The following is a 14,812-nucleotide window of genomic DNA, read 5'->3' as shown; positions in this document are numbered from 1 at the left end:
ACCCCCTTCTTCAATTTGCACCACATTACCTGACTACAATCAGGAAGGCATCACGTGAGCAGTGTGTAATTCGTACCTGACTTGTTAATCCTGTTTGTGACACAAATAGGAAGTAACTCATTTTTGGGCATACTCTCCAGATCATACCCAGGGTCTTAAATGGGAATCCTATTTTACTTCGCAATACTACATTTCTAAAAACGGACTAACAGATAGGGATTAGACTTCAATGAAATTAGGAATAGATTTCACAATGAAGAGATACTATAAAAGAGTTTCTTACAGAAGTACACGTATAGCCAACAGAGCCTCTGCCGGAAAAAAACTGGTGCCACTGAAAGACAGTTAAGTAATTCATTCCCCCAGCGCGCCCAGCCCTTGCCTTTGAAAAGTGAAGGTCCCAACAGCGAGAAATACTAACAGGGAGAACTCAAGTTACTTGCTAAGAAAATGTTTACTCATACATGGATTTTCACCATGAATTCTTATTATCAGACTAGAATGTGATAAGCTTCCAAAAAAGTGTATCTGTCGCAACTGAGAAGAACACCTTGGGACAACAGATCATGTTCGAGTGGGTGTGAGCCTTATGTAAACCATAGTACTTGCATAGGTGTCTGTGTCCGTGTCTCCCACAGTGACCGTGTTCATGTCTATCATAGTAACCTCAAATATTTTTCAGGAGGAGCCCCACTACCGATACAATCAAATTTACCTGCAAACATACCTTGGGGGCTCTTTTATACTGTAAGGTATCCAGAATAAAGCTCAATAGTGTTTGTTGTTCCACTGAGAATTGCAGGCGCTGACAGTGCAGTTGATGAAGGCATGGATGGTATTTACTTACAGGTGGCAGGCTGTCTTAATTGACATAAAAGGAAGACATATGAGCTGAAGTGTGTAAAACTCTCAGATCGCTGACAAAATTTAAGTCAATTTTATGTCCGCACAATGGATGATGAGAGGAAGGAATTCAAATAGCTGGGCTATAACCTCTATGTGCTAGTGCTATACTACAAGGAATATGGCTCAATTTGTAGAAAACCATCTCTTTAGGTGAGCTGCATTATTCAAAATGATCACACCCCTAAGTTCTTGTAAAAACAGCAGAACAAGCCATTTTAAACTCAGGAGAACATCTGGAAAACTGATACCTCAATCTCAGTGCAATGCCTGGAGAGGGGTATGTCGATTATATCTCTAAACCTACTATTTTGGGGTGTATATGATGGAAAGCCTGCAATTTCCATTTATGCAAATAACTTTGGGCATTCCAGTTAGTCAGAGTAAATGATCCGACCTTTGCACCCTAAAACTAACCTACTTTCAGAATGATAAATATTTGTGCAGTTTCACAGACAACTTATACCTGCATTATGGAAGGTGTGGACTCTGCCTCCCCAATGAAGCTGTGGTGCATGCTTGGTTTTTGGCCACCACTTCCATGGCTGAAAGAGGAGAATTACTGAGGAAACCTCATTGTGTGTGGTTGGTAGTTTGAAAAAGTGAAGAACGTGAATAGACTTAAAAGCAGGGATCTCATTAGGATGTAAAAAATGAGTAGCCTTCCGAGATGTCAGTCCATCAAGATATTAGATCAGATTGGTGACCAATTCTCCTGTCTGGAATCCAGTTCACAAAGGCATTAAGTCACTATGACCAGGCTTAAAATTAAATGTTAATTGAGTGAGTTGAAAGACTCTACATGGACAGAAGCAGTTATGCATCTGGAAGAAATTACAATACCAGCCAGATTTAGACTGGCTCCACCAAAAATCTTCTTTATGATATATAACACCAGAGTATTTAGAAACGTCCCTATGCTGCATGCTATAGAGACTGTGGGCACAAAGCAACCCCTTTCACCTGATAAGGCGATGTGCCAAAATGCTGACGTTTTAGATGAATATTATATGTTAACTGAACATGACTTTGTGGATTCCCCATGACTTGCTGGCCAAGGCTGTTATCTTTGGAGCACGTGGCAACCTGTAGCTTACGTAAAGTTGCAAACTATTAGACCTCTTGGGTATGGGGGTAACTTGCAGAGATGTAGCGTGGACTGTAAACCAATGGTGCTCGAACATGGGTTGGTGAACATTTGAGAGTGATGTACAATAGTAGGGGGCGCCCCGAAAATTAAACAAGGTTTGCAGACAAGGGAGGAATTATTTTTGACTTGGAAAATCCAGAGACCAACAATGGGGTTGCATGTACTACAGAGCATAAGAGTGTGCTAGAGTAAAGAGTATAACTGTTGAATTATACCTTTTTGCTTCATGTTGATTAAGTACTTACAGAGCTTATCTGGAAAGACATGTCCTCTGACTTGGGGTGAGATATGTGACCTCCCTATAGTGCAAAATTATTTGCGTCTATTTGTGGCTTAAGAAAAAAAAACTACAAAAAAATAGTTTGGGATTTTTGAGAAATAAGATTCAAAGCTGTTTAACTCACCAGCCCCTCTAAACACAAGGCCGGAACCAGATCAATACTATGCTCTCATGCGTTAGTTTGGAGAACTAAATCTTAGCTCCCACCTGAAAGCTTTAAGCAGTTTTCCTTGCAGCTAATGTTCGTTCACTGATGGATATGTGAAGGCACTCATGGGTCTTTGCCAGCGACCCCCACCTAGAATTCCCTTCTTATGCTGATCACACACAGGCATACTGGAGGGCCATCTGGATCCCAAATCAATTGTCACCACAACAAGGGGTTTCGTGTACGCGTAATACGATGACCAAAACAAATGTGATCATGAGTGGCCACTTTGCCATCACTTCCAAGGTCTATGTTATTGGGATGATACTGTTGATATGGAAGGCCGAACCCAAATATGCGGAATACCTTATCTATCAAATTGGGATCTTGAATGAATGAAAATGAATGAAATCAGGCCTGTAAAAATCAATACTTTTCTTTAAAAAAATTACCTTTACTTTTCTGATAGGTAAATTCATGGTTCGTTAGCCGAAACCATCTCTTCTTGAAATTTTTCATACCAAACCGTTTTCTTCCTTGGGCCCGCTTGATCATAAATCTGTCAGAAACGAGACAACGATCAGCAAAAATATTTACGTTTTAACCAATAATCATAAAGGTGAATCACAAAAAATGTCCGCACAATTATTTTTGGAGCTTTAAATGCACCTAGAAAAACAATTTTTGAGAGTGGTTCTTCCATAGCAGTAGAACTGCTTCTATTCTATACATATAAGGCAAAGTTAGCATATGCGAGGTCTGAGGCATACGGAAAGACACTCTGAAACAGCAACCACAATACACACAACAAAAACAACTATGCTGCTGGGTGGCGGTAGGGAGCTGCCTAATAAGACAATTGGTGATGAAACTGACACATATGAAGCAACCACACTTATGATGGAAGAAAAGTAGAAAGATGAAGTAGCTCTATATATTCACTCACACTCATGCTCCTTTTGGGTACAATACAATTCACCTGGTAAATGAATCTTTAAACCCCAGCCTACTCAAGAGGAAGTGTTCATTGCTGCTTGGTCAAACACTTCCTTGTCAGCATAGAGTATAATACCTTGGTATACATGGTTTCAGAACCTGCATGCAACCCACAGTAGATACAGCTCGACGATGAATTGATAGATACCACAAGGGTGCTCCACAAGAACAAGGTAAAAAGAAATCGTATGCTCTACAGCATAAAAACTTTATTTTAATCTCCTTCGCGACCATAAACAATTGCACGTCTGCCAATATTTTGTTTATTCACACTCCCTAAAATCTTAGCAGTGTTTTTGTGGAAAAAAATGCCAGAACTTTCAAAATCTGAAAGGAACCAACTCCAGTGGAAAACTCTAAATTATCAGAAATCTGACGAGCAAGCGGACATTCTGAAAATGTATGATGGAGAATGTGCAAAAAAGGAACAAATTTAGGTTCTCCTCACTTCTCACAAATACAGGCAGATGTTTATCCTAGTGAAGTCTGTCGAATACATCAGTGGTACTATAGTGCTAGTAGAGAAGTACCCCTTTTTATAGATCCACTGGATGTGATCCAAAATAAAAATATCAAGACTAGTTTAGCAAAGGCAGAATAGGGGGAGCCATCCTGGATGTGGTGAGTGAACACCTTCAAATTCTACTCTAGTAATTAAAAAGTGCATGTGGTCAACTCTAGAGTGCAAATCGAGATCTCTAGGATACAGAATATGAATTCATAAACATCACTAGGACCTTCCGCCCTCCATAATGCCAAAATTAGTGTTGATACAAATTCCACCATTATCATTTACCATCTCTTTCTTCTTTTCAAAACCAGCGAGCAAACCCTCTTCATTCATATCATTGGTGGCAAGTGAAAGGGTGCTCTGTTGCTGAAATGTGATTGCCTGTATTCTTCACATATAATCGTCCAAATGCTTTACAGTAGAATATTCGGAAAAACCTGCTAGAGACTTTTCTAAACCCTTCCGCTTAGCTTTTATTCTATCAAGCTGGTAGTAAAAATACTCTACAGGTTTGAGTTAACAACCACCCAGCCTAACTCAACAGAGACAAAAAAGCATACTATTAACCTCATTTTACATCAACAGTGATGGGTTCAGTCTACGTGATACAACTTCACTATCAGAGAGGCATATTGTGCCCAGTCTAGGGCATAGACTCTACACTACGCTGGGGTCTTATTTACACAACATAAGACACAATGCAAAATAAATTCTAGTTTGGGAAAATAGTTTAAAGTCTCTGCATTACAAGATATTTATGAAACTCGTATGCAGATATCAATACCATTGACCCTTCCAGCATCCTGCTGACAGACAATGTCCATTTGCTTGATTGCACAAACATTCCACTATATGCATTTCCTGGTCCTTTGCAGAATACATTCATTTTTTATGTTACTTATCAAATCTGTGATGAAGATATGCCATGCATTCATTTCCCTTTCTGAAATCTTTGTTGGTGACATCCGACCTACCCATTGCCGAACAATGAGTGAGGAATTTGAATAAGACACTGAAGAAAAGGTCCAGATCCACATTCGTAAGGTGGGAAAGAAACAGGAAAGGCTGCCAGAGTGCCAGACCCATCCTTGTGTAGACAAAACATGGTAGGATGGAGACAGGACTGTCAGTACTAAAGAGCTATTGCTGAAGACAACTTTTCCAGATTCAGGCCCTCATTTGGACTTTGGCGGTCAATTCCACTGACCGTCAAAGCCCAACCCACCAGACGACCACCAGTGCTGGCGGTCAGCAGACTGCCACATTACGAGTGCTGGCTGCTTTTCTAAATTATTGAGGCGGAAAGCAGCCAGCAGTCATGCTGGCCCTCGGCGCTGCAGAGGTGGGTCCCTTGCCGGCAACGGCACGCCTGCAGGACTCCACCCTCTGTATTACAAGCCATAATACGTCTTGGCGGAGTCCTGCTGGTGTGGTGATGTGGTGAGGGAAGACTGCCAGGACCCATCCCCTCCCGGACGTCCTCCTCGACGGAAGAGGTAAGTGGGCATCCGAAAGGGGGGAGGGGGTCTGTGGTGTGTATGGGTGTGTATGTTTGCGGAGTGGGTGCTGAATGCATGCGTGTCTGTGAGTGTATGCGTATGTGTGCGTGTGCATGTGTGGGCGCGTGTATGGGGTGTCTGTATGGATGAATGCAAGTGACTGGGGCTGTCTGTGTTGATAAATGTGAGTGAGTGGGGGTGTCTGAGTGCATGTATGGGTATGCTGAATGGGTGTGTATGTGAATGCATGCGTGAGTGAAGGGGTGGGGGGGTGCCTGTGAGTGTGTGGACAGGTGGGAAGGATGTGTGCATGTGTGGTGACGTGTGTGTGTGTGGCGGCGACAGAATGACCGCACCAGCAGGCCAGGCAGAGTTGTGGACACTTGGCATCTGCCAAACCCCACAACTCCTAATATGGCGGTCCGTACCGCCGGCTCCACTGCGGTAGGACTGCCACGGTGAGGCTGGCGGTCTCATGACCGCCAGTCTCGTAATGAGGGCCTCAGTCTGGCACCTCGGGTTATTCATAAAGTGATGAATATGCCACAAGTATTCATCATACATCAGAAAGTCAGGATTATTTGAACAACTTTAGGAATTGTGTTTTCCCTTATCTACTGAGGGGAATGTTTGATTGATCAGTGTTTTATTTCCCTGCAGTAACTCAGCAATATTAAATGCCGGGTATGGAACTTCTACCTGCATAGAGTCAAAACAATTATGTGAATTCTAATTTAGCAGCTCAAACATGATATCATGCCTTGCCTACAATCAGTAGACACAAAGTTAGTTCCTAATATTTTCAAGTCTTCTCAGTTCCGAAAATAACAATGTGGACTGCTAATTTGCCACAAATGATATCCTTTATTGCCAGCGGGAACATTGTTGATAGCATTCCTCATAAATTAAAGAATTTTACTAAATCCAATACCCAATGCCTGCCATTTTTCCATTACTTTTATTGATACAGATTCACACACATAGGCTTCCATTGATCCTAGGTTTGTGTCAACCATCCTAGCTTGGCTGCATTTGGTTGTTGCAGATGGTCTGTACATTTCAACTCTCAGTTGGAGTAAGTCCCCCACTATTTGTCTAATTCTGTAAGTATTCGTGCTCCTAGAAGTTTTACTAACCAAAACCATTTATAATTCAGGTGACCAGTTTATGTTCTACCTGCAATCAAATTCCAGCGTTTGTTAAAAATAAGTTTATAGTTCATGACTGTCCCTAGTCCAAGGTTACATTGGTTGTTTCTTGAGACAATAGAATCATAAACAACCATCAACCATAATTAAGTGATCAATTGCTTACATCCTGCAGATTTTGCTCCGATCATCAGTTGTAACTAGGATCAAGGACTACAGCAACCCAGTAATCCATCATAATAGCTGTATTTCAATCCAAGATCTCGGACAGTAAAACTTCTGAATTAAAAGCTCTAGCCAAGACTATCATTGCTATTAGAGTCTCCTTCACATATTTGAATTTTTTTGTTTTTTTTTTCCCTTTTTTTTCCCTCCTTTATTGTTTTATTCAGTTAAGCACAAACCAAAGAAACATACATTAATTCAGCAGATCTCTCGACAAGTGGGTGAGGATATATGAGAGTCATTACACATCATAAAACTGCAGTGGTATCCCATATCTCAAATATGACTCTGCCGGTGTCTCTCACCATCTGCCAATGTCCAGGGGTCCGTTCCAGGAAAAAGAGATCAAAGAAAAAAGCCCTCCACATCGGAGAGGTGCAACATTCCGCCACCCCGTAGAAGGGAAACGGCAGAAACACCCAATGTTATTAATCCAACACCGTCGAGCAGGGGGAACTGCAACAAGATATCAATTGCAAAAACCTCTAAAAGAAAAAAAAAACAAAAACAGGCAGGTGGAGGGCACAGCCACATCTCGCAGGGCTATCGCACATCAAGGTGACTCGCATGACTCGGGGGGGGGGGGGGGGGATTGAAACGCGCAGATAGGGGACGTCAGTCACACAGCACTCTCAGTCTGCGTAGCCAGGTATTCATTTAACCAAATATCTTTGGGACGGGATCTCTCTGGCATGAGTTCCCAGAATACTAACAGCTGGTCATGGCAGAAATCCGCATCTCGCAACCAATCCGATCTGCGAGGGGCTCTCCCTCTGCCCCAACACATTGCTACTCTTCGCTTGGCCAGCAGCATGAGCAGGCCCACTAATTGTCTATGCAGGCCTTGCACCTCGTCCATATATCCCAACAGCGCTACCTTGGGGGAGAGGGGTATCTCTTCCCCTATCATTTCAACAATCGCCCGTCTTATCTCCTCCCAAAACTTATATACTTCCGCACACTCCCATGCCAGGTGAAAGAAGCCTGCGTCCGGAGCTCCGCAGCGGACGCAGCGTGTGTCCGCTAGCAGTCCCATGGAATGTAGCTTCCTAGGCGTATAGTATATTCGGTGCAGAAATTTGAAGTGCAGCAAGCGCAGTCTATAATTCGGGGACAATGTCCTCATATGAGCACAGCAGCTGTGCCACATCGCATCTGGAATAGACTCCCCCACATCTCTCTCCCATGCAGCCTGAGCGGGCATCACAAAGCCGCCGCCCTGATCCTGCGCAGCACTGTACAGCTTGGTTATCAACTTGGAGGGGGATCTCGCGCTACAGAGTGCCTCCAAAGCCCGAAACTCGGAGGGAGCGTCCGGCTCTTCAAAGAAACGATCCCGCAGCAAAGCGCGGACGCGGAGAGCACAAAAGCGCTGCAACGGGGTGCCAGCACAGTTCGAGAGTGCGTCAGGAACATCCAACAACCGGCCATCCACCACCCAGTCTCCCAGCACCAGCAAGTCAGCGTCTCGTAGAAACCCGCGCACCCCTCCATCACGAAACATCTGGCCATCCGCCACCGCCATAACAGGCAGCGATGGCGCAAAGGGAGCCGACATCCCAGCCCGCCGCATCAACTCCTTCCATGCTCCTGCAGTGCAGGAGAGCGTGTCTATTCCGCTAGAACGGGGGAGAACCCGCCCGCCGAGCGCACATATCAAGCCGTCAGGCCAGACAGAATCACTCTCCGGTGCAAGGTGTGGCATATAACGGGTCGGATTCAGCCAATAATACGCTAAATGTGCCTGAGCACTATGATAATATAACTCCAGGTCTGGGGCTGCCAATCCGCCTTGCTCAAATGACAGCGTCAATTTCTCCCAAGCGATGCGGGGCTGACGCCCCGCCCATGCCAGCCGCACAAGCGCAGATCTCAGGTGCCGGAAATAAACCTTAGTGAGTGGCAGGGGAAGATTCACGAATAAATACAAAAATTTAGGGAGTACCACCATCTTAGCAATAGCAATGCGACCAGTCAGCGAGAGGGGCAGAGCTCTCCAGGCCTCCACCTTTCCCTCTAGCCATGTCATCGCTGTCCCGTAGTTAGCAAGCCGAAGCGTTTCCGCATCGCGGCACAGGTATATGCCTAGGTAGCGCACTGGCCCATCTGCCCAAACCAAAGGGTATCGCGAATCGAATCTCTCTACACTAGGGGTTAGTGGCAGGATCATTGATTTCGACCAACTAATAGTGACCCCAGATAAGTTCCCAAAGCGAACAATTTAATCTAATAAGATATCTAGATTTTGCCCGGGATTGCGCACATATATCGCGATATCATCTGCATATAAAGATATCAAGACAGGGCGTTGCCGGAATTGTAGGCCGCTATTACTATATTTCTGTCGCAGTCCTGCCGCCAGTGGCTCCATTGCAGCCGCAAAAAGAAGCAGAGACAGCGGGCAGCCCTGTCGTGTTCCCCGCGAGACCAGGAATGGGGCTGATATACCCCCGTTAAGGCGCAACCTGGAAGTAGGCAGAGTGTACAGCAACCTGATCCAATTCACAAAACGTGCGCTGAGGCCCACTCGGTTCAGAAGCGCAAACATATATTCCCAGGCCAGAGAATCAAAGGCCTTAGCCGCGTCAAGAAACACTGCAGCCACATCATCTCCTGTCTCGAGTGATCCCAGCACCACAAAGAAAGTACGCAAATTGTGGCTCGTGGATCTCCCGGGAATAAAGCCCGATTGATCTGGAAGCACCATTTTAGAGAGTAGTGGCTGTAGTCGGGTCGATATCATTTTTGCAAGAATCTTATTATCAATGTTTATCATGGAGAGTGGACGATACGAATCGCATCGCGTCGGGTCCTTCCCAGGCTTCCAGATAGTTATTATTAAAGCCTCCCGGAGGGAGGTCGGAAGGGACCCCGTCACCAGGGACTCTTCATACATCTCCAGCAAATAGGGGGCAAGGATGTCCCCATATTCTTTATAAAAGGCAGGGGTTAAACCATCAGTGCCAGGAGACTTATCCCCAGGTAGGCTTTGGATCGCCGCCACCACCTCCTCTACTGTGAACGGCATATCCAAATACATCCTATGTGCCTCTTCAAACCATACTAACGCAATGCTCTCAAAATACTCCTTCATATCTGCCTCCCTAAGACCCTCCGGAGGCGCGTATAGCTGCGAGTAAAATTTAGTAAATACCTGCATCACGCCTCCCGTTCCAGTCACCCTGCCACCCTCAGTATCTATCACCTCAGTGACGTAGCTGCTGGCCCAGGGGCTGCGCAATAACCCCGCTAGTGTCCTCCCGGCTCTCTCACCCTCGCCATACCTGCGAGCCCGCGCATGTCTCCCAAGAAAGCAAACCTCTCTAAGAGAGGCCTCTTCATACAGTGACACCTCTCGTCTGATTGCGGCAAGCACCTCATTTGACCATCTAATCGCCGCTCCAGATCCTCAAGCCTCCTTTCGATATTGCGGCAAGCACCTCATTTGACCATCTAATCGCCGCTCCAGATCCTCAAGCCTCCTTTCGATATCAGCCATCTCCCGTCTTAAAGCCATCACTATCCCATGCTGCTTTGCTAGACACACCCCACGGATAACCACTTTAAATGCTTCCCATACCGTGCCAGGGGAGTCCACCGACCCTCGGTTCTCCTAAAAAAATAACCGAATAGCCTCCCGTATCTCCGCTCGGAAGGTGTCGTCCCGGAGAGCACCGCTGGGCAGCCGCCACATCACCATCGGTTGTAGCACACTAGGCATCGCCAGGTCTAATAACACCGGTGAGTGGTCTGACAGCGTACGGGGGAGATGGTCAATTGCTCTAGTCCAGGTCTCCACATCTCTAGTGCCCAGCCATCTATCAATACGGGACCAACTGCTATGGAAGTAATTCAGGCAGGTGCCCTCCCGCACTCCTGTATGTCTCTGCCTCCACAAATCTACCAGCGCACCACTATCCATTACTGCTGTCAATGATCTTGCTGCAGAAACATGTTGCATCCTGGCCACACTCTCCCGGTCCAGCCACGCATCTAGAACAACATTAAAATCGCCGCCCCAGATCACAGCCCCAGCTCCCAGCGACTCTATTTGGCGCCATACCTCCAGGAAAAATTCGCCACATTTGGCCCATATACTGCCACTAGCCGGCAAGCCCTGTCTAACACTCCGCTCAGTATTACATATCTACCATTGGGGTCAGTAATAATTTCGCGCGTGCGCCACTGCAGCCCCTTACGGATGATGATTGCAACCCCACGAGCGTAGCTAGAGTATGCCGAATGGTGAGCCTCACCAACCCAGCCGGCCCTCAGCCTACCAACTGTCGATGCCATCAGATGGGTTTCTTGGAGCATACAAATATCAATGCCATGACGCTTAACATAAGCCATCACCAGCCGGGCTTTTCGATTATCATTAAGTCCCCGCACATTCCATGTCAAGCATCTCACAGTAGAAGAAACTTCATCCCCCATCCAGAACCTCAATCATGCAGCTCCGCACATGGACACAGCCCCCCACCTGACAAAAACTGAACAAAAAAGGAACCAGGAACATTTCCCAATTCGCCCCATCCTCCCACCTCCCACCCAGGCCCCCCAATCGGACCCTCGTAGTGTCCCATCCAACCATCCCTAAAGCCCAAACTGCAGGCATGTAACAGAAAAGAACCGGAATCATCCGAGGGGCAGAGGCCTGCCATACAACTCTCCACCCAGATGGTCTAGGGGAGAGGGGCCAGGGGCAAGCAACAGCTACACATCAGGGGCAGATCGCGGAGCGGACCCACATGCCCCCATAGTCCCAGAGGCAATGAAGTCCCGAACCTAGCACTTAGTCATTGTCACTGAGTGAGGCGTCCTCGGGGCTCACCCCCCCCCGGCGCCTCCGCCCCCCGCTGCCTAGGTAATCGTCTTACAAACTTGTTCGCCTGCTTTGGATCCGAGAAATATAGCACTTTGCCTTCATGTCGCACCCTCAATTTAGCTGGGTATAACAGAGCAAATCCGATTCCAGCCTGGCTGAGCAAACGCTTTATCGGTAGAAAAGCCCGCCTCTGAGCTTGTACACCTGGGGTATAATCGGGAAAGAAGTTAATTTCAGAGTTCTTATACATTAGAGGACTTTTCTCCCTAGCTAGCCGGAGCACAGAATCTCGGTCCCTATAATTCAATAGTCGTGCAATGATTGGGCGCGGAGGAGTGCCGGGCGGAGGTCGAGGGCCCAAGGATCGACGTGCCCTCTCAATCACCAACAGCCGCGAGAGCTCGCCAGCGAACAGCTCTTGTAGCATGTTCTCAACGAAGTCTTCCATGCGACACATATCTGTTGCCTCCGGCAGCCCCACAATGCGAATGTTATTACATCGGGACCGGGCCTCCAGGTCCTCATTTTTGTTTCGTATCACCTCCAGAAAACGCTCCATCTGCGCAATCTGTTCTCTATCGCCACTGCGAGCATCCTCTATCTCAGATGTGCGAGTCTCCAGAGTTTCAAACCTAGCATCGTGATCATCCACCCGGGCTTTAATACGGTCAAGCCGCTCCATTACATGATCCAGCTTAGCGTCTATCCCCGCCAAGCTGGTCTTGAGTTCCATGAACATGGCTCTCACAGACATCTCAGGAGACCCCTCCTCAGCGTCTGCATCTCCGGACCGGGAGGCGGAAGGGGCGCCGCGTTTTTCTCCTCCAGAGAAGGAGAGTTTAGCCTGTCGCTTATCTGCCTTGCCCATCTTGCAGTATTACACATATAGTGCAACTAGCACGGTCCAAATGTACCTATCCAAAACTGCAAGTCTCTGTCGCCGGAAAAAAAAAAAAACACCTGGTCAGCTGTTTCGTTTACCTCACCAAGCTACCAGACGGCCCCCTGGCGCACCCGGTGATCTCCTCCTCTCCCAGGTCAATCCGTTGCTATATGTGGGTTCCGTTGGCTTCACCAGCATCAGGAGGGCATGACACAGCACAGGGGAGACGGGGGGGTGGGTCAGCCGGCCACCAGATTGCAAAACCAGGACGTTTAAGCTCCACGAGCCAGGGGGGACCTCAGGAGCACAGCGCCGTGCCAGCGAGGGCCTCCGACCCCCGCCCCAATCCCAATCCGCCCCTTACCTGGCTCTGTGCTGCTAGTACAGTGCAGGATTCCAGATGCGGTCCACAGGGCGCCAAAAAAGTTAGTGTGCAGGCAGCCGGGGCAGTCTCCGAGACCACCAGGCGAATCCCTCAGCAGGCTCCGAATTCAGGCCCTCGCCTCATCCAGTCACAGCGCTGTCAGTATGCGCTTATTATCAACCGGGCCCCGCGCTCTCCTGCCGGGGGCCCGGGGTTCAGGATGCCCAGGGGGAGACTCCGGCCGAGGGTCGGGAGCGGCCCACGAGGTCGGGGCCCCCAGCCGAAGAACGCACCGGGAGCCAATCAACAAAAAAAAGGGGAGGGGGGGAGCCGCGGTCCGACACGACCGCCGATAAGGCTCCCCCAAAGTCCCTTGCACTCCCGTCCTCTCACCCCTCGATCGGGGGGAGCGGCCGCAGCCTCCACTCCCTCCGCGCACACCGCGGGAGCCGGCGCGCGCGGAAAACAGCTGGCGCCAGGCCTCTTGGCGGTCCTCTGCTCCCCGGACGCCAGCAGCAGCCAAACTCGGCTCGAACAGCGTCATCAGAGTCCCCGGGGGGAAGCCCCAGGGGTCCGCTCCTTCTCCACCGCGCGTAGGATGGATTATATCGGATGAATTGCCCGGCCCCGGCAGAGCCTCACAAAGTGACGGCCATCTTGCCCGGTGGCCAAGCCACGCCCCACATATTTGAATTATTGTACCCACATCACTAAAACACATTTTAGTGCATAAAGATTTGCATAAATAAAGAGTTCAGCTCAAGCCCTTTCTTTCCTTTTGCAAAATGATTATGAATAAATAATTTTTATGTAAGAGAATTGCTATTCAGATAACTGCTAAGAGGCTCAATTCACATAGATGTTTAGACTGTCTAATTTAATTATATACATACCCTTCTTTGAGAAGTATTGGCTGCTCGATGCTCTTGTGATCTCTTCTTCCAGAAGATGAAATTAGATCTAGAAACTTTAGAGAATGTATGTAAAGATCAAATTACGAGGAATAATGACTTAATTGAAACTCACCATAAGTCCCATTAAGCCTCCAGTTCTACAAACCTATTAAGACATATCATACTAAATAAAAAACAAATCACTATTACTGCTAACATTATCTTTGTGAGGACCATATATCTACACTGTGCGAAACAGTATGAAGACATTCATATTCACTTGGCAAAAACACATTCAGAATTAATATTACTGTTTTTGTTCTAAGAACAATAAACTGCTTAGTTACAATAATAGATAATATGTAACAGGTTTGTAATATTTAATATTTACTTTGAAGCTGATGACTGCACTGGCATTTTGCAGTCTCTGTTGAACAATCAACAATAATACAAAAAAAGAAGGGAACCTTCTGAATAAAACAGGCAACATTTTTGCTCACTTCCTCTTAACTGATATCAGGAAATTCAATACTATAAAGCGGGAAATCTTAACCCTTGCACTGAACAAATGCAGCTGGATTGATTTTCTAGGCTGCTATGTTCTATCTGCATTTAGTAGTGGGAATTTGTGTCCCTCCACATTTCAGTCATAAGATGTATGGATGAATGAACATAGCATTAATAGGTGCACTGCTACCCAGAGGTGTCTTCGCACCATTTGCACTTTTGAAAAATGGACAGAAGCTATACTTGTTTCAAGAAAAGTTTGAGTGTGAATTTCTTCCTCAAAATAGTGTAAGATCATTAATTGATGTTAGGGCTAAAAGGGGAGATAGCTAAGCACAACAAATTTTAAAGATCTGCAAAAATGTCACAGAGGACGGAAATTTTATGGTGTGCCCCAGCAAGTAGCTTCAACAGTGGATGTGAAGGAACAAAGGTGCAGTGTCCAGAGGGTTATACAGAAGGCTTTAAAGCTGATGT

At 46.8% G+C, this 14,812-nt stretch overlaps 1 protein-coding gene across 7 annotated transcripts in view; it reads right to left on the bottom strand.

The window, feature by feature from the left end:
* The window catches only part of RASA3 (RAS p21 protein activator 3), an 821,322-nt gene that overhangs the window by 101,327 nt on the left and 705,183 nt on the right, over window positions 1-14,812 (bottom strand). For all 7 annotated transcript variants that reach the window (XM_069204628.1, XM_069204627.1, XM_069204630.1 and 4 more), the window contains 2 exons: window positions 13,829-13,902; window positions 2,934-3,040 (listed from right to left, as the gene is read on the bottom strand). In XM_069204628.1, coding sequence (XP_069060729.1) covers window positions 2,934-3,040; window positions 13,829-13,902 — 181 coding nt within the window. The remainder of the gene's footprint in view (window positions 1-2,933; window positions 3,041-13,828; window positions 13,903-14,812) is intronic.

Source organism: Pleurodeles waltl, chromosome 8 (assembly GCF_031143425.1).
Source record: "Pleurodeles waltl isolate 20211129_DDA chromosome 8, aPleWal1.hap1.20221129, whole genome shotgun sequence".
Classification (NCBI taxonomy): Eukaryota; Metazoa; Chordata; class Amphibia; order Caudata; family Salamandridae; genus Pleurodeles; species Pleurodeles waltl.
This window is presented reverse-complemented; position numbering and strand designations above follow the sequence as displayed.